Consider the following 23,691-nt stretch of genomic DNA (forward strand, 5'->3'; position numbering starts at 1 on the left):
AAAAAGGTGTTTTGAAAATACGTATTTTGCATTCAGTACTTAAAATACAAAAGGGAAATCTATTTTGAATTTTACATTTAAAATAACAAATCAAAACAGTATTTGCATTTTGTTTTTAAATACTTTTAAAAAATCATTTTGTATATCTTGCAAATTACCCTGAAAACTAAATACCAATGTCAATAATCGACCATATGACAACATAAAAATTCAAAACCAAGAGCATACTTTTTAAAATTTGGAACTTAACAATTAATTAAGTTGAACATGTTCAACATTTATACTCAACTATCGTAATGTTGTATGACAAAAACTTAACCAAATATATTACTATACCTACTAAAATGTGACTACATATGTATATATACTTCCATCACATTATCCTTATTTCTTTCAAAAATGTTTGAATAATAACAGTTGGAGTTTTTTCCGCAAAAATTTATCACAAGCATAAAATAATTTATTAACTTACCGATATTAAACGTTCATTTCTAGTTGACTTAGATTTTAAATCTATGTCTAAATTATGGTCTCCCGAATCAATACCACTATCTTCCATTTCGAAAAGTAATTTTATGTAATATACCGACACCTACACCAAACTACAGCAATATTCATCACACTAACTAAAAGCTACTTATAGCATTAATTTACATCTTTTACTTTGCTTCAATGTTTCGGAATCACTTAAAAAATTAATCGTTCAATGGGACTTGTAAATAATTTGCTTGCAACCAGGTGTCGACATCGTGTTATCAAAAGTGGGAACTGAAGCCATTTTAGCTGAACAAGAAAATCAATACGAGCATGACACAGTCCTGGCAGGATGCATAGCTTGGACATTACATTTTCTTACGCAAAGGACTTTATTTAGTTTTTCCCAGTATTTACCCAAAATTATGCTAACAATGCCAATTTAGGTACACCTCAATTGTTGTTAGTAGTCTTTAAAGATTAAATGCATTACAAACAAAAAAGTTGATTGATTGATTAATATTCTAGCATAAGGTTACCTTGGTAACAAATAAATTTAGAATTGTCAAAGAATATTTTCATATTTCTTTTTTATACCTTTAAAATACTTTGACGCCTTATTTGCGACAGTTAGTGTAATATAAAAAGAAATGCCAAAGGTAATGTGTTGTAATTAGATGAATATATTCCTGAGAATTATTTGTAAATTGTATTAACAGAAAAAGAAAAGTCAGGACGATGAATTCGAAGAGTGGAAAAAGTCTAAGCAGCTCCTTAAGCCAAAGGATCAACTAGAACTTGCTGATTGGGTAGGTTTCGAAAACGATTCTTTATGAATTAAATACAATATTGATATTAATAAGCAAGTGGAGGTTACACTTCAACATATCGCTCTATAATTATGATATCTGTTATTAGAAATATTACTTTACTTCTAGTTCTACACTTATTTATAGTGTAAAAGTCATATACACAATATTCATATACATAACTATTGCACATCAAACTCATACTTCTTTTAAAATTTGATAATATGCTAATATATCTCAGTAAGGTTTCAGATACGTAACCAGAATTTTTTTAAGGGTGAAAGATCAAAACATTCAATGGCTAGTAGTGAAATTAACAATTCGCTATACCTTTTTAATAAATTATTTATCAAAATAAATCGTAATTAAGACTATGAAAATTTGTGAAAGTAAATCTTAATTCCGTATTACGCTATTTTCGAAAGCATAATTTTTTATTTGAAAAAGTTCTTCAAAAAAAACAAAACTATGGCAACAAATACTATATTTGGAGCATTTTGGAGTCTCACCTATAAAAGGAGGTAGGAACAGCCCCCCAGACCCATAGCCTACCCTATCTAACCTATAAGTTAGGTAAAAGCTGTATTAGTTTGTGTTTTAAGTAAGGTCAGGTAGAATAATTTAGATTACTGTGGAAGAAGGAACCTTCCCCCAATTTTTTATTGTACATTTTGAGTCATTTCAAAGAAAAAACTTAGTTCAGTCCTTAACTTTCAACCCTAAATGCAAAGAATCAAAAATTAAACAAAATAATGCATAATTCGTTCCGAAAATTGTGTATAAAAGAATAGAAATTATAATAACGTTGATAAATTCCAAAGGAAATGAAAGAACCTCATGCTCGAATCCTCTTGACTCACAATCCTCTAAAACCTGATGGATTAGTTGAATGGAGCTTTGCAGAAGGAAGTTTTATACCATTACATCCACCCAGCAACTATGTTGTGGCTCTCGATATAAAAGGAACCCTAATGCACCGCCTTTCTCCGGAAGGGCTAGCTCAGTTGGCAGGAGATACAGGCTTGCGTAAGAAATAAGAAAATGTAAGCAAAGTTGTACGAACTTAGCATGTTCCTTTCTTCGGCAGCCGCTGAAGATGAAGAGGAAAAAGAAGAAGTAGAGGTGGAAGAGGGAGAACAAAAACTGGAAGAAGGAGAACCGAAACCAGCAGAAGTGCCAGCCGAAGCAAAACCTGAAGACGAAGAAGGAGAAAAAGGTGAAGAGGGCGCAGAAGGAGGAGAAGAAGGGCAACCAGCAGAAGCAGCGCCACCTGCAGAAGCAGAAGCTAAAGGGGACGCTGAAGACGACGAAGAAGGAAAACCGTCCAAACCGAAAAAACTAACAAACCAATTTAATTATAGTGACAGAGCTGCTCAAACGTACAATCTTCCAACGCGAGTACGTATAAACTTGGCAGTTTTGCTACACTAACGTTCTAAATTATCGTGAAAGCTTTGTAAACAAATCGTTCATTTTTAAAAGGATGTCCTTGAATTTTACTTTTGATATTCTAGTTTAGTTGTGAACTCTCCCATTTTCACATATTGTTTAACCGTTTTCGAAATTGACTTCCCATTAGACCCTTATGATTTCCTCTTGCGTCCCTTTAAAGTACATCCTCATAATATCTTCCAATTCCTTCAATCAAATTTTTTTATCAAGACATAAATTAAACTCATTTAAAGTCATATTATCACCTTATTTTTTGTAAATAATGTTAATCAAACCTCTTAGTTATAATATAGCATCTCGGCTATCACTAACAATCATCATCATAAACACCATCATTATAGAGCCGTCAGTCCGATGATTGATTGGACATATACTTCCAAGCTTTTGGCTTTTCTATGCCAAGCCAATATTCGTATTTGCCTAAAATTATAACATCCGATTGATGTAAACAGCAATCTAATGTAGATCTATCTCGGCCCCTTTTTATTCGTGTTTCTGTTTCTAATATGCCGTTAACTAGCAATATAAAATAAAAATTCTAGATGCTATGCAACTAGGATATCTTTAAAAAAATAATTGCGGTATATACGGAGACAACAAACTGGCTACTTTAATATAGTTGTAGAACATTAAAAGTGTACTCAATTATTTCTAAACTCAAATTATTTTGGCGCATTCAATTCAACACAGTTTTTTGAAATAAATATAAAATTAATCAGTTCTCAAAAAACTCCTTCTTGGACAAAAAGAAATGTAGCCTTGGTAAAAGTAGTTCAACCTGAAATCGGGTTTTGTCGGTACCGTGTACATCTATACATTTTTTCTTTTAACTTTACTTTTCATCGTCTGGCATATGTCTACTTTCTCACTTTAATTTAATTGCCTGACAAATCGAAAAACTTTTTCCTACCATAACAGAACTCTTCACCCATGAAATCAACTCATTTCATTACCAAATGCCTAGTCACAAGAAACTCAAACCATTCCGCCACCAAAAGAGAACTTTTCTTCAAACGTTTTACAATGGATCATATACGATGACTATCTAACGGATTACAATCGACAACAAGCAGAATTGGAGCTGGAAAGATTAGCTAGAGAAGCCCAGAAAGCGCCGATCACAAAACACGCACCTCCGCCACCGAAAAAAAGCGGCGGAAGAGCGCAACTCAGCGAAGCTGTTCAGGCGCGGGTGGCCCAATGTTGGAAAACCTTGGAGAGGATGATTAATCAAAATATAAATGACGAAATTAATAAAGGTAAATATTAGAAACTGTCCTAAAGTAACGGAACTCTCAAAATCTCTTAAACTAAGCGTAACACCCTTCAAAAGCTTTAAATTGCATTTATTGTACTTATTGTGATGTTCGTGGGCTTAACAAAATTTAACTTCTAAGACGAAAACTATTTATTTACATTGATTATTATTATTGAACTTAAATACACTATTAAATTATTACTGAACTTAGGTAATTATTCTATTTATTTACACTACTGTCACTATTCACTGTACTATTTATTTCTTGATTCACTTCTGCAACGGTCAATTTATTTCTACTCTGCTCTCGGCGATCGTCTCTTCCTTTAAATACTCTTTTGTTTACCTTGGGGAACCTTCTCGAGTCGTCCGGAAAAGTTTCTTTTTCTTTGAACTGTTTAATTGCTTTCCCAGAAAGCAGATTCGACACACACATTTACAAATACGCCGCACATGAAGAAAGGCGCCCGCGGCTAGTCGGCGAATCGATAAGCCTCTCACACACACGTATGCCCGATCGCACACAAACACGCTCGTGCTCGCTACATTATATTAATTTATGATGATGATCGAGACGTTGCCCCTCTTTGATAAATTAAATATCCCTATCTTCTATTCTTAACTCTTATTCTTGGTTACTCTTAGCTTGCCTTGCGAACTATGCAAGAGCCGTCGGTAATCGATATATTGATTATATCACATCTGTGCTTATTTGTAACATTATTTCATAAACCCAAACTTCTGTTTTTCGGTAAATGAATACACCACACTGGAAAAGAGCACATTTCCTGAGTATTTTTTGACGCATAAACTATCAACGTTTTCTAACGCATGTTTTTTAATTTTTCTAACTTAAAAAGTATAGCTTTTGATACTAAATCTTATTCAGGCGAAAGATAACGTTTTTTAATATCACGAGAGGCAAGTACTAAAAATGACAGGCATCCCTTAAAACAATTATCAAGATTCTCTTCTTAAATGGTATTCTCTGTTGTGGCACAGATAAATACATACACGGTTGTTTGTTTCAGATTATAAATATTGGGATGATCCATCAGATCAATACAGAGAAGAAGAAGGAACTCTACTACCGTTGTGGAAATTTACTTATGAGAAAACTCGAAAGCATTCAGTTACTGACTTACAGTGGAGTCCATGGTATTATGATCTAGTTGCGGCATCTTTGGGATATTGTACGTAACAATAACTTGATTCAGTAAAGCACTTCAAAACCACTTCTTTAAAAATAATAAATAAGCTCATTAGTTTTTTTTTTTTTTATTGTTGAAAAACTTATTTAATTTCAATAGTCGACCATATGAAACCACTAGACACGGGCTATTTGTGCTTGTACAGTCTCAAAAATCCATCATATCCTGAATACATATGCCAAACCCAGTCGGCCGTTATGACGGTGGACAATCATCCTGACCATCCTTACATGATAGTCATCGGATTGTACGACGGGAATACGATAGTGTACAACATACAGGCGTCTTGTAAAACGCCAGCCTACAAAAGCGACGAAGTTACTCAGAAACACCGTGGAATAGTTTGGGATGTAAGTTTTTCTTTCAAATTTCAGGAAAAAACATATTCCTGTTTGATGATATATATACTTAGATTAAACTCTGATATTTTATAACTGAAGTGAACCTTGTTGTGCTAGACCGTGAAATACAACGTTATAGAGTATTGAGGTCGAGGGTAAATAAAATTTTAAATGCCACTCCCAGAGAAGGTACTGTGGAAAAGGTTGAGACCGGGAAGGAGTTTGAGTGTAGGAGAGGAATAATTTAGGGGGGAAGGGTGAATGAAATTGAAATCGGTGGCCTACCTCGGAAAAATTGGGTGAGCACTCACGCTAAAGAAGCGGAACTGGAAATGCGCGGGAATGGAAGCAGCTCAGAGTAGAAGGTGACAAGGCCTTCTGAAACAGTCGTTTGTTTAATGGACGAAGTTGGAAAGTGTCGAGATGGACGAGTTTGGGTGACCTGGCGCTGAGATCCGGAGATTTGCCGCGAATTTGATTGCAACCTCGGGGAGTTAAGGTAGACCAATTTCTTTCAGAATTTAGGCGTTTCTGACAAACCAGGGGTAGTCGAGTGAGAAACGAAGAATTAGGTGGTGAGGATGGGTACAGCACCAGATGGGAATGACGTGGGAGCAGATGCTCTTAATTATTGCGTTGAACGCAAGGGTTTAAGGGAGATGAAAGTGTATAGGACCTTGGAACGTGTGGCTGGGATGTATTTTGGTCAAGTGAACTTTCTGTTAAAGATGACGCCGAGGTATGTGACGGAATGGCTTCATCTGATTGGGCGGTTGTTTACAATGATGGGGGGGGGAGATTTTCGGTTCTTACGGTAAAAGAAAATTACTTCCTCATTAATGGAGAATTTCTAACTTCGGTACCAATTTAGCAGCAGTCAGTAACAGCCCGTTCTCACTATTTAAAACAGACGGCAGTATACTCGTTTTCAGTTTGAACGTCTTTAAATTTACAGAAGCGAATCCAAAGTGACGTAAATTAGACACTTTGTCGAGCTCATGGCGCCCAGCAAGTGGTCCTACATTCCACTCATATATTTCTTGTAAAAATTTTACGATCACGGGTTATTTAGGAACTATATAGTTTGACTTTTAATTTATTTATTTAGGAACCCCCAAAAGATTTTATGCATGGAGCTGCAAATGTTCAAGATCCACCACTGTGTTCAAATCAATTTTAATTTTGTATGATATAAAAAAAGCGCGACAAGGCGTCATAATGTGACACGCATTGTGTTTTGGTGAAAATGTGTTTTTCAAAACCAAAAGAAATGGCAAAAATGTGTTTCGGGAAAATCGAAGAACATATTCATACTTTCAGCTCCTTTATCCATTTCCGAAATTTGGATGAGCAAAATTTTGCTTTTTAAAGTGATTCAAGCCAATTTTAGTTTGTATGATATGAAAGGGCGTCGTAAGAAGACATGTATTGTATTTTGTTGAAAATGTGTTTTTACTAGTGTCCGACCGAAACTGGTTTTTACGACCGAAACCGAAACGGAAACCGAATTTCGGCAACGGTCTCAGTTTCGGCCGAAACCGAAACCGAAACTTCCTTATAAGGATCATGTTTTGAGAGAAAAATAAAGAAAACGTTATTATAATCAGTCAGTTTTATTTTTTATCTTTAAATCACATAGCTCTGCAGTCTTTGACATTTTCACTTATTGATAATCAAATCAAAATCAACATAACAACCCCTCATTTAAGGAAATACTTTAATTGCGCCTTAAAAATACTTAAAATACTTCGCTTGGATGGAATTTAACGCGCCGAACATGACCGAGCAGAGCGCGAGAACTCCCCAACGCAGTTTCGGTTTCGGTCGTAGTTTCGGCAGGTTCGCCGCCGAAACCGAAACTAAACCGAAACTCGTTTTTTTGCCGAAACTCGACCGAAACCGAAACCGAACTTTCGGTCGGACACTAGTTTTTACAATATCGAAGGAAATAATTCATAATACCGGCTAATTAATAATCAATTTTCAAAGTAACGCAAAATTTCACTCTTTACACTGCTTCAAGCCAAATCATGAATAAATAGTATAAATGAGTATTTTGGTTAATATTTAATGAATAGTACTTTACTAGGTTACCTGGAGACCAGATTTACCAGACGGTGAGCTCAATTATTACTCTATTGGTGCCGATGGAAATGTCAATCATTGGATCCTTCTTCAAACAGAAATGTCCGTGACCACAATAATAACTCTGTGTATGGATAAGGAACCCTTAAGGGGCCCTGATGGAACACAAGTTATTTTAAAAAGTAAGAAAAACACTTCCGAATTACAAAAAAACAAAATAGTTGAAATTTGACTACTGAAGAAATGAATTTCAACCAATTACCAACTAGACATGTCTCATAAACCTCAAAGTTCATTAAAAAAAAAAAGAAGGAATTAATGAATTGCCTTCTAAGCTTTAACCACTGATAATTAAAAAACCAAAAGTTTTGTTTGTTTTAGTCTCATTTTGCATTGTATTAATTAAGCATTTCTTCTAATTTAGGCACGCCTTCTTGTATTAAATTTCATCCGTCAAATCGTGATGTTTTCTTGGTGGGTACTGAAGAAGGTCTTATTTATAAATGTAGCACTTCATACAGTGCTACCTATCTTTTCACCTATCGCGCACATTCCTTGGCCGTGTACCGCATGGACTACAATTACTTTAATAGCAACATTTTCGTATCAGGAAGTGCCGACTGGAGAGTAAAAATATGGGAAGATAATAGGCAGTAAGTACAATATATCACGATAATTACTTTTGACAACTCTAAGAAAGGGTCTGAGTCGCGCAAAAACGACTGGCATTGACGTACTTCATTTGCAGCGATCATGCACGGTCGTGCAAATCCTTAACGTTCTGCGCAGGTATTTGATACACGCTCTGTTTCATACACCCCATGCAAAGAAGTCAAACGGAACGCGTCGGCCATGGTACAAGACCCGTGCATCCATTTCAGCACCTAGGAAAATGTTTGTCTAGAAACTGACGCACTGGCCAATGCAATAATACTATTCCGCACTGACCTGTGACACTGACACATTAACCTACTTCTAATGACTTCGACTGTCTACATACATACGTACTCCAAGCCTGCAACCTTAAACGAGCAAAGAGAAAGGCTGGCTGCAAACATAAATGTTGTCAATTACAATTAATCTAATCTAACAAATAACAAACAAATATAAGTACAAAAACATGAAAGAAATACAACGCGGTTGCTACTATGTTCACTGTGTTACTAGTAGTAGTGCAATCATAAAGATAACAGAATAGAGTATGCCCCACGCAGCTGTGTAAATCTCACCCCTTTTTCCCTCTATGCCTTAAATGGTGCTTCTGATTGGCTGTACATGAAACAATAGCAGAGACAAAGGAGATGTATGATTACAATAACACAGTAACAGAAAACACTTTCCAGTCGCTTTCATGTATCTATTACAAAAACTAATGAGTAGTCTCCGTTGACTGATAAAATTTTCATCGATGGCCTAAAAAAAAAAAAACTTTTGGGTGTTTCATTCCCACCAGCCAGTAATGCTGGTGGGCGGGCAGTCCCTCCGGACTATGCCGGAAGGTAGGGCGGAAGGCCCTCTTCAGCCTGCTTTCAGGAATCGTGGGAATGGGTGGGTTGTGGTTCGGGTGAGAAAGATGAGACGGACGAAATGAAGACAGAAGAGAGTGAAAGATTATCTGTGGAATATTGCTGCCTCAGCATTTGCCTAAGTGATCCAAGGAAACCACAGAAAAACTTGGACCAAGGCAGACGGACCCGGAATCGAACCGGCGTCCTCCCGAATGCTAAGCAACGGTCTAGACCTCTAGGCCATGCCGCTCGATGGCCCTATCTATGGACCTTATATATACAAACAACTTCAGCTCCCTACCAATGATATTATCTTTTCGTTTTAATTTGTTTACAATTAGTTCTTTCTGGTAATTTTCAATCAATGCAAGTTAATAAGCAATCAGATACATATGGGTTGCTTCCTCGTATCAAAATACTGTATCCGTGTGACCAGTTAAGAATAGGACATAGAACATCTACTAATTACAATTTAAAACTTTTGAGAGGTGGTTAAAAAATTTTAATATTACATGTGCGATTTTCTATTAGGTACAAATACTTATAAAGCTTCTTTTAATTGCAAGTGAACCCCTGTACGTATTTGACTTGGGGGCCTTTGTTGGTGACGTAAAATGGGCACCGTACTCCTCAACTGTTCTAGCCGCTGGTACGATTGATGGAAAACTGTCGGTGTTCGACCTAAACATCAGCAAATACAAACCTATATGTATTCAAGCTGTTGTTTCCAAAAAGAAAAATAAACTCACTAGGATTCGTTTTAATCAGCGCTTCCCGATTATATTGGTAGGAGACGAAAAGTAAGTATATCGCTGTTACCCAAAGGTAATATTAATACGACAACAAAATAAGACAGGTACTTGTGAATTTCACTATTTCATTAATTTCCCCTAACATGTCAGAAATTTTAAAGTAAACTTAAACTATACAGAAAAACTTTTATATAGTTCATTTGCTTCAGCAACTAATGTTGGTGGGCTCTAGGGCAAAGCCGGAAGCTAGAGAGGAAGGGGCTCTTTCGCGTTAGTTTAGGAATGGCAGAGTAGATTGGAGGATGATTGGGGAGGAGTAGATGAGGTAGATGAAATGAAGACAGCAGAATAGTGAAAGATTATTTTTGGTATATGATACATTTCAGCCCAAGCTTTTGTATATATAATCCCAGGAAGATTCAGATAAACTTAGGTCAACATAGGTAAACTCCAAATCGAATATAAGCCAGTTAATTTAAGCTCACTATAAAACTGAAAAACAAACATGCAGCGAAACAATAGGTACTGTTAAATAAAATTAATAAAATAGTGAAATTCACAATTGTCTTCTACTTTTGCTGGAATTTTATCAGATAAGGAAAGATAACATATTAGGTAATGTGAAATGGTGTACAGTTCGTTGCATTATAATGCCCACGTACAGGCATTATATCGCCATCTAGGGGGTATTTGCTGCTAATGAAGTTTTTCATGCATTAGACAAAAACTTAAAGTAAACGTTCTTATTACATAAACTTGTTGTTTTGTTATTATAATGACTAAATATACTATTATATTATAATGAAATCCTTTGATTATATATAGACACAGATTTATCACTACAGAAGCTTGACTAATCTTACAGCTAACAGAAGGTCTTTCCTTTTTTTTTAAACTCAGAAATAGACAAATTGTAACAAATTTAACTTTTCCAGAGGAATGATAACGGCTCTCAAATTATCACCTAATTTAAGAGTTCCTTGCAAGCCACCCAAAAAAATGCAACACTTAGATCAAACAACACTACAAATAATGAAATTGGACAAGTTGTTATCTGTCGTAAGAGAACCTGTGGTACTTGAGCGTCCTCCAGATCCTGCAGCATCACAAGCCACTACCAAATAAAATATATCATCAACCATACAAGACGTAAAATTATATACCTACTACATTTTTTTCATTTTTATATTCATTACTTAAGGCAAAAATAATAACATCTGTCCTAACCGATTAACAAAAGTAAAAGTATTATTTAAAGTAACTTATCTTTTATGCTCAGTAACGCGGTAATTAATATACTTATAGAAATAAATGTGACAAATTGTAGATGTGTTTGTTTGTTAGTTCGCCTAGTTTAGAAATAGGGGAAAGTAGCCTATTGTGTACTGGCTCCTAAATCTTAGCTCTTTAATTTTTCTTATTTTAAAACATCTGTCACCATCTTTTGGTTAAAAACATAATTGTTATTCTCTCAGAAGCTCACAATAACTAGATTATTAGCAATAATCATTAGTTTGAATTTAAAACGCTACTGTAAAATACCTATCTCTGCGAATATTTCGAAGTATCACAAAACATAAATATTACTTACTTTGAAAGAAATATTAAATAACATAGCAAAAGTGGTATAAATTAATAAGCCATCTTTCCCTATATACACATGCATAACTGTTCTTTACAATTGTTTTCATTTCTAGTTTTTCAGTCTAATGGGTATTTTAAATATTTTATATTACACCGAAATAAGTTAATTGTATGTTTCAAACGAATTTAATCTAGTACTAATGTTCTAATACACAGCGCTTTATCAACTGATTAAATAAAACTTATGATAAGTACTGCCTGATTATTCGAATTATAACAAACAAAAACATTTGATTTTCAGTTTTATGATTAAAAATAAAAATTAAACAGTAAGGAATCGTGTGCAGAATACTCAGTATATAAATGAATTAAACGCTTTTAGTGTACCTAGAGACATCTAACGAAGGCAATATAATACATCAGTCAACTTCTAGACAATTCCGATAGATCAGTATTTTAATAAAAATTGAATTAACGCATTAATCAACTATTAACATTTGAATAAACTACACGTATCAATTTTATGAAGGCCTTAATAGCGGTATAAACTGATGTTAGTAGTAGTCTTTTTAATTATTCATTGTTTGTAAATTTCCTGTTTTTGTAGCTATTTTCGTAATGTAAATACATATCAAATTAAAACATTGACCCCATGATTAAAAAAACAGTTTATTTTCTTTTTTAGTATTTTAGAAACTACACATTTTGTTTATTTTATACTTATAAAATCACATAACATGCATTTCACTTCATATGTTGAACACAATTTACAATGATTATCTAAATTAATCCATCCAAATATTTGATAATTATAAATATAGAGCTGAATGTTTCAAGCAACAAATTATACACAAAAAAGGCACAAATACAAGCATGTAACCACTTTATTATTATAAACTATTAAAGCCATACATAAAAAAGGAACCAACATATTCAAAACAACATCACATAAAATAACGTGAAAAAATACTGACACCAGGAACTACAAGCAAAGCAATTATACTAATTTTTTGGTGTTTGTGCCTCTTAATAAAATGCGAAAAACATAAAAAACAATTTTTTCATAGCACATAAACATCAAAGCTGCTGTTAAAACAGTTTGTGTAAGCTTAGCTTCCAAACCGTTGAATAGTGCCAGTGGTCCATTTCGTTTTAAAATTGAAAACAAAAGTGCAACCATTCCAATCTTATTCCCTTTGCCATACCTTTGTCTTGTCTGTGCTAATTGTAAAGGGTATGTCAATACTGTAGCTATAACTTTGGCACAAGCACCGATTAGAAAATAAGCACCTGCTGAATTGGCAGATATTTTTCGTTTCAATGCTTCATATATTGTAAATTGCAAAGCTGGATTGAGAACTAAAATCAAAGAAGGTCCTAAACCAGACCAAAGTGCCTTTAGTCCTTCAGAATTTGCTATATATATCAATCCATCTATAAGATTGGAATAATACGGGGGATGAGACACCTATAACACAAAACAAATCATATTACACTTGAATTAAAAGCTGATGCTGATATATAGGAAACATACTTTCAAACGACTATTTACAACCCAAAGAGGAGTTGTAAATAGCACATTTATCACACCAGCAACAAAACTTAATGATAAGTCATTTTTTGCTGATTCTTTAAATATCTTTTTCAAACCATGGAATGTGTAGAAATAAACAAAATTTGATACTCCTAAACTTATCAACACTGGCTTTAACCCCTGATAGAGAGCAATTCTAAAAATCATATTTTATTAAAATGCACCATGTCTGATTCCTTGTGATCAGTCCTGGATCAACGCTTACATTCCTTCACTTTGAAGAATTTGTAGTAATGAGGAAACAACACTCTCATTCTTTAGGGAAGAATCAGCTACTGTAAAATAAGTAGCTTAATAAACTTTCATTTCAAAGAAAACAAAACCAGTCTTACACTGCTGTCGAAAACGAATAGTATCCAATGGATAAAAAGTCGCCATAGCTATCATACTCCCCTAAAATTAAGAAAGGACAGTATGTGATAAAAAAACTAGTATGTATATATGTAATATATATACATTAACAACTTACTAAAGAGCCAGCAGTAGCATGAACCCATGTTTCATAACTGAATATACTCTGACAAGTCATTGTAAACTTTAAACTTTAAACTTTGATAAATTAATCAATTACACTTATATATCATTAATTCCCTTTTTTCAAAAAAGGGAATAAAAAGTAAACAGAAAAAACCGACTTGCTACGTAAAAACTAAAAACATTTTATTATTATATGCACTCCAACTGTCTTATCTATAATCTACAAACATTTAGATCACCAACTAACATCCATTTCGCAGGCGTGACCAACGTTTTTTTCTAAATTATTTGAATTTGTCGTTTGACTTTGACGTTCGTTGTCATTCGGAAATATAGAAATTCAACGTTGCCATATCGCATAGTTCACAGTGTTCAACGAAACACCCAAAAAGTATTCACAAACCTTATGAAAAAAGTTTCTAATATGAGGAATGATGAGTAGCCTAAATATTATTAGGCTGAACTAATATTTTTTTGGTATACTTTCTGTTTCATATCTTTAAGGTTTACGCTTTTTTGGAGTACAACAAATACCCGACATTTTGTAAAGACGCAAACGGGCCAGTTCAAAGCCGGAAGAATTGTAGAGGCATATCTCTATCTATACGTCTTCAATTTAATGTAAAAAAAAAAATAGTAAATATAGACTATAAAATGTCTGAAGACGCTTTAAGTCAAATAGCGCATTTATGTCTATCAAATATTTTTGGCAGTCACTTAATAACAAAAGTGTGGCCATGGGCGGTCATCGCTGTGATTGGTGCGCGCATACGGCGGCCATGTTTATCCTAGGTTCGACTAAATGTAACACAAGTTATTTTTGTTTAAAGTTAAAAACCGTTTCTCAAAATCAGAAAAACTTTATTTAAACAAAATTACAAGATAATTTAAAAACTGAGATGTCTTAAAGTCCAATACGATTGTCTAAATTCTCGCTTCAAATATTTATAATTTGTGCTGTACCTCAGCATATCTGACACATGCATACAATAATTGTTCGTTATATTCGTAATTGACAACAGCATGATTTATCAGTAAAGCTACTTTTGGATATATTTTTAAATTTGCAACATGTGACAACAAAAATATTTGGAAACCTGTACAAAGTTGTGTTCGCTTCTCAACCTAAACCATTCGCACAGGATTGTTTCGAAAATATATATTCTCATATCATATCTGTGCAAGTAATAGCGAATACTCTTCAATTTAAACAAACTTTAAAACTCAGAAAGTTTTCTCATCCAATTATTTGGAAGATGATAGAGAATTTTTATTAAATTTGGCGATATCACTAAAATCAGTTCTAACAATAAAGTCAATTTGTTGCTTTGACGACGGGAACACAAGGGAGAAAAAAAAAACAAAATGACGGTGATAAGCAGCGAGAAGTCCCCCGTAATAGACGCATACGCGAGAAAATACACCGACCGAAATCAAGCGATTTCGTTCGATACAGTTAAATTAATCGAAGGGTTGCCAACCTTATGATGGGATTTAATTTAAGATATTTATTTTCTTTACTATATTGTCCATTATTTTCAATGGAGAGTGCTGACGTTTTGAATTCACGGAGCCCTGGGTGACATTCGCAAAAGCCCTTGAGTAGATCCGCCCCTGATAATCTGCACATAACTGGATCGAGGTACTAAAACAATACCACTCAAGAAAAATACCTACCGAACAATAAAAAATAAAATAAAATGGGTTCGTAATTTATTTAAATTGAATTTTTATTATTGTTGCGATTATTGCAGAAGGTTATTTTATATCTCAATACATTTTTCATTTCCGGTAACATTACGACATATAATATACCCCTAAAAGTACCAGCAGAATAATAAATAATTCCAATTATCGTAATAATAAGATAAGAAGTAAATACATTTTCTAAAGGGACCATTTTAAAACCAACGATATTGTCATTTTCGAACTTCTGATTCATTAAATGCATAACAGAAATAAACTGCCTGGGAAAGGAACTGATAACGCCAATGGCACTTAAAATAAACGAAAACACCAAAATGGACTTGATATTTTCCGTTTTCTTATCCAAAATATTTTTCCCTGTGTCATCGTCTACTTTTTTGCTTCTTAAGTACATAGCTGCTACTGTTATCATTAACAACAACAGCAATGGTAATGGTATCAGTATTCTGAATACGACCAGCAAATGTTGCATTAACTTGTTGAAATAAATATCGACGACGGTACACATTGTAAAATGATTTTTAAGTTTAACAGCCGATGACAAACTAAATTCAGGAATACTAATAGATAAACAAATGAACCACAACAATACCGAAGGAAAAATTACGGAAATAGAGGATTTCTTATTCTGATAATTTATGGTGATATTCCGGTACGATTTTTGATTGCTCGTTCGCCCTATTAAACTCTTGCTACTATCATCGTCATCGTCATTATTGGCAGTTAACGGATTTTTAATAGAGTTTTGCATTTCGAATTCGTGTAAATTTGATTTTGAGATTACATGAAAGTTGATGCAAATAGTAAGGTACAGAATGAGAGTGTTAAACAGTATTTCGCTTCCCAGAAAAATTGGGCATATATTCTCCGAGAAACACCAAGAATGATGGTTTAAAGCCCATATTTCCATAACGGCAACATACGTTGTTATTACGTCAATCCCAGCCAGTTGCAAAACCGTCGATAGAATTCCTAAAATGACAATCATTAAAAACGTCGTACTTAAATGCATATAACAAGAACATTAATGTGTTTGTTGGGTGAAAGAACTTTAATTGAATGAAAAATTTAGCATCTTTGTTCATTAAAGTTCCTTTAAAAATTAACATGTCAATACAGTAAGTAAGGGAAATGTATGTACAATTAGATCCGTTGAAAATGGACAGGGTGCAACCGACTTTATCCTTTAGGAAGATCACTTCTACTTTACAGCCTACACTTAATTTTGATGTTACCCCATTGTCTAATTGACAATATTTATTCTTGCATTCTTGTGTTAAAAGAGGTCAGTAAAAAATAATTACGAATATGAAACTAATATACCCAAAATTCTCTGATTTTCCTTATCTTTTGACACGGTTAGTTGCCCATGAATGGATAAAAGTCGCATAATAAAACAACATATTTTTGATATTCCAATTTGCATAGCTCCGAATTTGAGAAAAAAATGCATAAAAGAGCAAATGCCGGATTTGAATCGAATATTATTCTAATAAGAATCTGTAGATGACATACATATATATGTATATATATAAACAACTTACTAAAGAGCCAGCAGTAGCATGAACCCATGTTTCATAACTGAATATACTCTGACAAGTCATTGTAAACTTTAAACTTTAAACTTTGATAAATTAATCAATTACACTTATATATCATTAATTCCCTTTTTTCAAAAAAGGGAATAAAAAGTAAACAGAAAAAACCGACTTGCTACGTAAAAACTAAAAACATTTTATTATTATATGCACTCCAACTCTCTTATCTATAATCTACAAACATTTAGATCACCAACTAACATCCATTTCGCAGGCGTGACCAACGTTTTTTTCTAAATTATTTGAATTTGTCGTTTGACTTTGACGTTCGTTGTCATTCGGAAATATAGAAATTCAACGTTGCCATATCGCATAGTTCACAGTGTTCAACGAAACACCCAAAAAGTATTCACAAACCTTATGAAAAAAGTTTCTAATATGAGGAATGATGAGTAGCCTAAGTATTATTTGGCTGAACTGATATTTTTTTGGTATACTTTCTGTTTCATATCTTTAAACTGAATTTTGTTCAGGTTTACGCTTTTTTGAAACAAGTTNTATTATTGATTAATTAGTTTCTAAAAAAAATACGTTCTAAATTCTAAAATTAATAATAAGACGTACCATTACGTTTGGTTTGTAAAAGTACCAAGAAAACTACCAAATTCAAACACATCCCAATGGTCAGGAAAATAAAAAAAACTACTATAATCCACGTATCAACGAACTTTTCGTCTTGATGAACATCAGACAAAAGAGTTGAATTAAAATAATCACTAAAATTGTCCATCACCGCAATTTCTACGTATACTTATTCGCTATACTTTTAATAACAAAAATAGTTTGGTTGAGGGTAGTGACACCACGTATAACCGAAAACTGAGGATAATGAATCGAGGCGATGTGACAACTAACAGTACATTTGTGCAGTCTTACTAATAATATGATGGGTGGTTGATGAACACACAACAAATAAATTATTTAGTATGCTACATGTGTAGAAAGACATGTAACGTATACTATTACATACGGTACCTAATGTCAAGATTCAAAAGAAAGGATCTATTCACATAAACACATGTGTTAGTGGGTTCATTTATTAAAGGGTAAAGTACTCGTACACATGCACATGCATTCGTATACAAATACACGTACACATATATAATAACAATTTTTTTACTTATTTATAAATGTGCATAACTGAGTACAAGGACCTGTCAAAAAATCTATAGACATTTGCAACTTCAAGCGTTATTTTTTGAAACAAATGATTATTTTGACACAATAATAATGACACAATTTTTATGTAATTTATGTATTTAGATTGGGAGACAGAGGGAGTATAGTCCGTAGACCCGGACCTCTTGTTTTCATAAAAGTAACTTTTTTAATTTAAAAATTAAATAGATACTGTTCAAGCATCAATTAAATTAATATTAAAAGTGGAATACTGCATCTGTATTTATGTTTATATAATTATTATTGTTTGAAATAAAATACTACAATAATCATAAATATAGCATTGAATATTCAATTGAAATTTGTAGACTCAAAAAATTGTTCGTAATTTGCTTTTGTTGTTTTTTTATGTTTCTATGAACTATTCATCCCTACTGTGAAGTAGAAAGGAGTCCAAGACTCCATGTTAAAAAGATAGAGATACAAGTTGAAGTTGAGTAAAAGTAAAACAGAAATATTGTAAAGATTATATTATATATTAAACTAGCTTATTTCTGATTGTTTATAGTATTTCTTCCTCAATTGCTAACCAACTTTAATGAATCTTTTTTTTTGGATAGGTTATTTCTCAAAGGTAGTCCCATTTACATTTGAGATAAATGTTCAATCTCGAAAGGTTGAACATTAGAGGACGTTATAATAACAGTTAAAGAAATTAACGCAATCTCGTTATTTCGGTCAGATCTTTTTAGTTTGTGAATGCAATTGAAGTCAATTTTTATACGTCATTATTTTATGGTCACCATTTTTTAAAAATTTTCTTCATTTTCTCTTTTATCGTAATTTTGTTAATCGCTTAAAAATAAAAAATTGACAAAATTTTATTGGCCTTTTAATTACCACGATTACTTTTAACAATTTATATTTGGAACGTCACAAAAAAAAAAGAAAAACGAAGCTATTCCTGAGTTCACGCTGCATGCTCACTAACAATAAGTGAACTCTTGAACTTTAATTACTATTTATTATTCATGAGATTTGATATACATGTATTTTATTACAGGAAACTAAATAGCATACATGATAAAAACATTTTCTTTATCTACAAAACAAGGCATCAACAACTAGTCTAAATATTTCCAAAGGAATCCCTCTTATTTCACATCTGCGCAATGTATCAAATTATTAAGTAAATTAAAAAAATAAAAACATAAAGACATTTGCTCTGACACTGCAAAGCCAAGTGCGTCAGAAGTAAATTTAACACAACATTCAACATTTATGATTCCTCTACAACTCAGTGAAAAGAAAATCCTCATAGGCGTGAAATAGAAAAATTAAAAAGTATCTAATACTTGCTGTATTGAAAGGTGACAATTTTTCATTCACATTGAATTATTATACCACTAGTGGCGAGAAATGAGAACAAAACATCCCCACATGGAATATTCTTTTACATGCCTCAATTATCAAAGAGTAGCATCATAATTTAAAAAATACGACGTGGTGTAGGAAAAATCGCACAAATACATTGAGCCATCTGTTCATATATATAATAAAGTAATACAAGAAGAAGTTGGATGTGATAAAACCAATATATCGATTACCCACGGCTCCCTTAAAGTACACTAAGTATATGTATAGTGGCGAATTGAGAACATAACATAGGGATATTTATATGCTGTCGTCAAAGGGGGACATCATCTTTTCTTCAAGCAAACAAACATTTTGGTATGCAAGGGAAAAAAAAGTAGGGAAAGTCGCAAAATTAAAAAAAGTGGCTGATTTTAAGTATCTAAATCAGATAAGTCAGGACAGAAGGAGTAGCAGGAATATAAAGCAGAGGATAGCGTATTAGGGTCGAGTCGCCTTCAAAAAAAATAAGTCACTTTTGTGTTCGTGAACGGTTAATTTAGAAATTCGAAAAAGTTTGTTAAAGGTGTATGTTTGGAGCGCGGTACTTTACGGGTGCGAAACATGGACAGTGGTCGCGGAGGAAAAGAAAAGGTAAGAAACGTTCGAAATATGGTGTTACAGGCGAATGATAAAGATACCGTGGGTAGAGAAGGGTAGAAATGAAGAGGTATTAGAAAGAATAGGAGAACAGAGGACTCTATGGAAGCCAATAAAAAATAGGTCAGATAGGTTGGTAGGATGCCTTCTCAGGCACGAAGGTCTAGTCAGGGATATATTAAAAGCAGAAACATAGTGCATAGTGTTCGCAAATAGTTAAGGATCTGGAATGTTCTAGTTTTAGAGAAATGCAAAAATTAACTCAGAATAGGAAAGAGTGGAGGTGCGTGTCCTACCAGTCTTAGCACTGACAACCTTATGATGATAAAAGCTTTTGGGGGTAGCTCCAAAGATCATGGATTTCATATGACGTAATACATGGTGAGCTTTCTAATAAAGAAACACAAAATGACTATTATATACGTTATAGTATTTATTTTATTTTATATTATCTTTCAATTACAACTAAGTACGTGCTAGGAAATATGTAATTTAATGTGTCGGTGAATCTTAAAAGAAGTTGCTGAAAAATATTTTTATTGTGTGGGCCTAACAATTTTTAATTTTTAAATTGTAATAAATAATACAATTAAACCACTGATTTAAACCATGTGCTGCATTTTATTTCTTCTCTAGAAAACTAATCGAAGAGCTTAGTAAATAATTCACATTTTTTTACAGAAATACAATTCCGTCTACCAATGCTCACCCTGTACATTTTAATCCAATATTTGAATCACGTGCGCGTTGCGCAAAAATTTATTATTGACAAATTGACATTTGACAGCTTACCTAAGCATGTGTTGACATGTGTACACCCTAGAACTTGGATTCGAGCATTTGAGCTCATTATTGAAATTGAATTTAGTAGGTTTCAATGAAAAGGTTGTTTTTTTAAGTTAAATAGACGTTTAATTTAACATAATGTGGTTTGAGGAAGCAGATGAAATTTTAAAGACCTACTTGCCCTATTATTTATTGCTAGTTTTACCAATATTTATTATAGTATCTCCGGTGAATCCAGTGAGTGCTTCTTATGAGTTTCCCGTTTATCGTATGCAGCATTTTGATTTACATGGAGTTGGTCACGGTAAGTTGTGAACAGTAATGGCTCTATTCATGTTACTTAACCTTTTAATTTATTTTCAATTATAATAGGTTGTAGAAACACTCTTATTAATTTAGAAGCACGTTCGATTTCAAGTTGGAGTACATCTAGACATTGTATTATAACACGTTTAGGAGACTTAACAATAGAACAATTTCACAACATCCGTTTAAAAGCTGGTGCTCTTATAGTAGTTTTGCCAAAAAAACTCTCAGTACTTTCAAGTGAAGAGAAGCAGGTAACAATAGTGGTCAGACAGTTTAATAGTGCCATTGAACTAAAGCTATTAATTGTTTTACAGCACCTTCTTCTACTAGAAAATGCTATGTTAGCTCAAGAAATTACAATATCTGTATACTTTGCAGAAAACTCTCCAAACTTGGATAAAATAATTAAAGACCTTTCTAGTGGTTTTACAGCTAATGACAAAACAAAGTCAGGTGCTGAAGCCTTAGTAAATTCTATTGCTGCCAATGGATATCAAATTGCAGTAAATCCTGGTAATCCAAATATAAAGCATAATGTCAAAATCAGCACAATCCAAGGAGTTTTAACAGGTCGTACTTTGAGTGAAAAAACAAACACCATTGCTGTTGTTGCACATTATGATAGTTTTGGGGTTGCTCCAGTAATTTTATGAATAACATTATATTTGAGAAATTAATAGTAATAATAAATAAATTGTAGGAGCTGTCTTATGGAGCCGATTCCAATGCATCTGGTGTTGCAATTCTACTAGAATTAGTTAGATTATTTTCTTTATTATATTCCGATCCAAAAACTCAAGGAAAATATAATCTTGTATTTTTACTAACAGGAGGAGGAAAAATAAATTATCAAGGCAGCAAGAAATGGCTTGAAGATCAATTAGATTCAATTGATGGTTCTTTTTTACAGGTAAATATGTATGTATGTATTACATGAATACATACATATAAAAGTATTTTAGCTATGATATATTCAGCATTATATTTCAGTTAAATTTTGCTAAAGAAATAGCATTATTCTGTTATAAAAGTTGCTTACAAACATTTGAATTTTCTGAAACGATTTTTTTTTTCAACAGGAAACGGCGTATGTCATGTGCTTAGATACATTGGCAGCTTCTGATTCCATTTATATGCACGTTTCTAAACCCCCAAAAGAGGGGTCTTCCGCTAATTTATTTTTCAATGCCTTAAAAGAATCTCCCCAATCAAACTCAACACCAATTAATATTGTTCATAAGAAAATTAATCTAGCTGATGATTTGCTGGCATGGGAACATGAAAGATACAGCATTAGAAGATTACCTTCATTCACGTTATCAACTCTTAAAACTCATAAAGACTTGATGAGGAGTTCAGTCTTGGATATCCAGGATAACATAGACATTAACAGACTAGTCAGACATACAACCATGGTAGCTGAAGCACTTGCAAAGCATATTTATAATTTTTCAGAGGGTAGCATTTTTAAAGGCTCATTAGTAAGTTGCAATTTATTTATTTTTTGCATGAACTTAATGATACCTACATATCCATTTGTCGAAGAGGTATCAGCACTATCTTTCTGTACAACGACCAAATGATAGTATCGATACCTTTAAGGTATCATTTCATCCCTAACTAAGAATTCTGCTTCATTCATTCATGCATGCTTGTTATAATGGAAATATAGAATCAATAATCACACCTTTATATATATCAATAACAATTATAGTTTTGTTTTTGTAAAGAATGTTTTTGTCTGTTTACTTCTAGGGTGTACAAAAGAGTCATTTAGAAGCCTGGATTAGTTATTTAAGTTCCCAACCACGATCACCACAACTACTATGTAATAAAGACAACATTTTAGTTAACTCTTTGCAAGAAGCTTTTAATCGTTTCCTAAGAGAGATCAAAGTTTCTACCGTACAGCCTGACAAAAGAGACCCCGACTTTACGTTTTATGATGTCACCAAAGGCATGATGAACATTTACAGGTAACTAATAAATCTATTAGCCAATTAATCTGATTTTATTAACAAAAAAGTGTACTTTTATTTTTTCTTTTTCAGTGTAAAGCCAGCCGTCTTTGATCTCGTACTAACAATAGTAATTGTTTTGTACTTAAGCATTGTATACCTTGTAGTACTAAAGTTCCCTTATATTTACGTAATTTCCTGTAATTTAATTTCATATAAGAAAGTTAAAGCGAATTGAGATCAAATTTTTGATCGAATGTTTTAGTATTATATAATTGTTGAATTATGTATGTAGCAATGATATTGTTATAAAAAAAAGTAGTTAATTAAATATTCTTTTGGTCTAGACAAAAAGTTACTGCAGCAATAAACGAAATAAATTGTTCATTTTCTTTAATTAATTACTTCTATCCAACAACACCATGTATTTTATGTATGGGAATGGGTCAGAGACAAGTTTAAATGCCTAGAGCGGCTAAAAAAGCATTGGGTCCAATTGTAAACTGTACTGCAAAAAGCCAGGAATACGCCACTTGCCGCCTAGTTTATAGATGAAATAATAAGTAATTTCAATCGAAAGTGGAATTTAGTTTTTGATACTTTTATTATTCATTTACAATTAATTTCCCTAGTTTATTAAATACCATGGGTTTGTT

General features: G+C 33.0%; 5 protein-coding genes across 8 annotated transcripts in view; 2 read left to right on the top strand and 3 right to left on the bottom strand.

Moving 5' to 3' along the window:
• Nucleotides 1-969, bottom strand: part of LOC108740010 — an 11,861-nt gene extending 10,892 nt beyond the window's left edge. The window contains exon 1 of the mRNA XM_018474164.1: nt 473-969. Coding sequence (XP_018329666.1) covers nt 473-559 — 87 coding nt within the window. The 5' untranslated portion in view covers nt 560-969. The remainder of the gene's footprint in view (nt 1-472) is intronic.
• A 67-nt stretch (nt 970-1,036) lies between these two features.
• LOC108740324 (dynein intermediate chain 2, ciliary) lies at nt 1,037-11,216 on the top strand. Its single transcript, XM_018474610.1, has 11 exons — nt 1,037-1,133; nt 1,194-1,283; nt 2,105-2,309; nt 2,371-2,681; nt 3,700-3,994; nt 5,025-5,186; nt 5,304-5,554; nt 7,635-7,812; nt 8,055-8,283; nt 9,705-9,938; nt 10,826-11,216. The coding sequence occupies exons 1-11, from the start codon at nt 1,125-1,127 to the stop codon at nt 11,013-11,015; spliced, it is 2,154 nt and encodes a 717-aa protein (XP_018330112.1). The 5' UTR covers nt 1,037-1,124; the 3' UTR covers nt 11,016-11,216.
• Nucleotides 11,217-12,340: 1,124 nt separating this feature from the next.
• LOC108740335 (peroxisomal membrane protein PMP34) lies at nt 12,341-17,203 on the bottom strand. 3 transcript variants are annotated; one of them, XM_025979082.1, is made up of 6 exons: nt 17,033-17,203; nt 16,797-16,976; nt 13,401-13,461; nt 13,274-13,343; nt 13,009-13,204; nt 12,341-12,942 (listed from the first exon to the last, which is right to left on the bottom strand). In XM_025979082.1, the coding sequence occupies exons 2-6, from the start codon at nt 16,854-16,856 to the stop codon at nt 12,472-12,474; spliced, it is 858 nt and encodes a 285-aa protein (XP_025834867.1). In that variant the 5' UTR covers nt 16,857-16,976; nt 17,033-17,203; the 3' UTR covers nt 12,341-12,471. The 3 variants fall into 3 exon arrangements, with proteins under 3 accessions (XP_025834867.1, XP_025834866.1, XP_018330122.1); XM_025979081.1 differs by having other exon boundaries at nt 16,797-17,203; XM_018474620.2 differs by lacking the exons at nt 16,797-16,976; nt 17,033-17,203 and adding an exon at nt 13,538-13,721.
• LOC108740003 lies at nt 13,628-17,837 on the bottom strand. 2 transcript variants are annotated; one of them, XM_025979079.1, is made up of 3 exons: nt 17,415-17,720; nt 13,774-16,224; nt 13,628-13,717 (listed from the first exon to the last, which is right to left on the bottom strand). In XM_025979079.1, exons 1-2 carry the CDS (start codon nt 17,578-17,580, stop codon nt 15,263-15,265), a joined length of 1,128 nt encoding a protein of 375 aa, XP_025834864.1. In that variant the 5' UTR covers nt 17,581-17,720; the 3' UTR covers nt 13,628-13,717; nt 13,774-15,262. The 2 variants fall into 2 exon arrangements, with proteins under 2 accessions (XP_025834864.1, XP_025834865.1); XM_025979080.1 differs by lacking the exons at nt 13,628-13,717; nt 17,415-17,720 and adding an exon at nt 17,727-17,837 and having other exon boundaries at nt 13,985-16,224.
• Nucleotides 17,838-20,751: 2,914 nt separating this feature from the next.
• LOC108739969 (nicalin-1) lies at nt 20,752-23,420 on the top strand. Its single transcript, XM_018474106.2, has 7 exons — nt 20,752-21,072; nt 21,141-21,328; nt 21,392-21,718; nt 21,778-21,987; nt 22,157-22,558; nt 22,833-23,053; nt 23,129-23,420. Exons 1-7 carry the CDS (start codon nt 20,907-20,909, stop codon nt 23,271-23,273), a joined length of 1,659 nt encoding a protein of 552 aa, XP_018329608.1. The 5' UTR covers nt 20,752-20,906; the 3' UTR covers nt 23,274-23,420.
• Nucleotides 23,421-23,691: the final 271 nt, after the last annotated feature.

Source organism: Agrilus planipennis, unplaced genomic scaffold, assembly GCF_000699045.2.
Source record: "Agrilus planipennis isolate EAB-ADULT unplaced genomic scaffold, Apla_2.0 scaffold26, whole genome shotgun sequence".
NCBI lineage: Eukaryota > Metazoa > Arthropoda > Insecta > Coleoptera > Buprestidae > Agrilus > Agrilus planipennis.

Coding starts and splice junctions, on each gene's coding strand:
- LOC108740324 (XM_018474610.1), top strand. Junction 5,187..5,303: donor TGCGGCATCTTTGGGATATT/GTACGTAACAAT, acceptor TAATTTCAATAG/TCGACCATATGAAACCACTA. Junction 9,939..10,825: donor ATATTGGTAGGAGACGAAAA/GTAAGTATATCG, acceptor TAACTTTTCCAG/AGGAATGATAACGGCTCTCA.
- LOC108740335 (XM_025979082.1), bottom strand. CDS start 16,856: ATGACTTGTCAGAGTATATTCAGTTATGAAACATGGGTTCATGCTACT. Junction 13,462..16,796: donor ATGCTACTGCTGGCTCTTTA/GTAAGTTGTTTA, acceptor TCTTAATTTTAG/GGGAGTATGATAGCTATGGC. Junction 13,344..13,400: donor TATTCGTTTTCGACAGCAGT/GTAAGACTGGTT, acceptor CTTATTTTACAG/TAGCTGATTCTTCCCTAAAG.
- LOC108740003 (XM_025979079.1), bottom strand. CDS start 17,580: ATGGACAATTTTAGTGATTATTTTAATTCAACTCTTTTGTCTGATGTT. Junction 16,225..17,414: donor TTTACAAACCAAACGTAATG/GTACGTCTTATT, acceptor TTGTCATTTTAG/GAATTCTATCGACGGTTTTG.
- LOC108739969 (XM_018474106.2), top strand. CDS start 20,907: ATGTGGTTTGAGGAAGCAGATGAAATTTTAAAGACCTACTTGCCCTAT. Junction 21,073..21,140: donor TTTACATGGAGTTGGTCACG/GTAAGTTGTGAA, acceptor CAATTATAATAG/GTTGTAGAAACACTCTTATT. Junction 22,559..22,832: donor GCATTTTTAAAGGCTCATTA/GTAAGTTGCAAT, acceptor GTTTACTTCTAG/GGTGTACAAAAGAGTCATTT.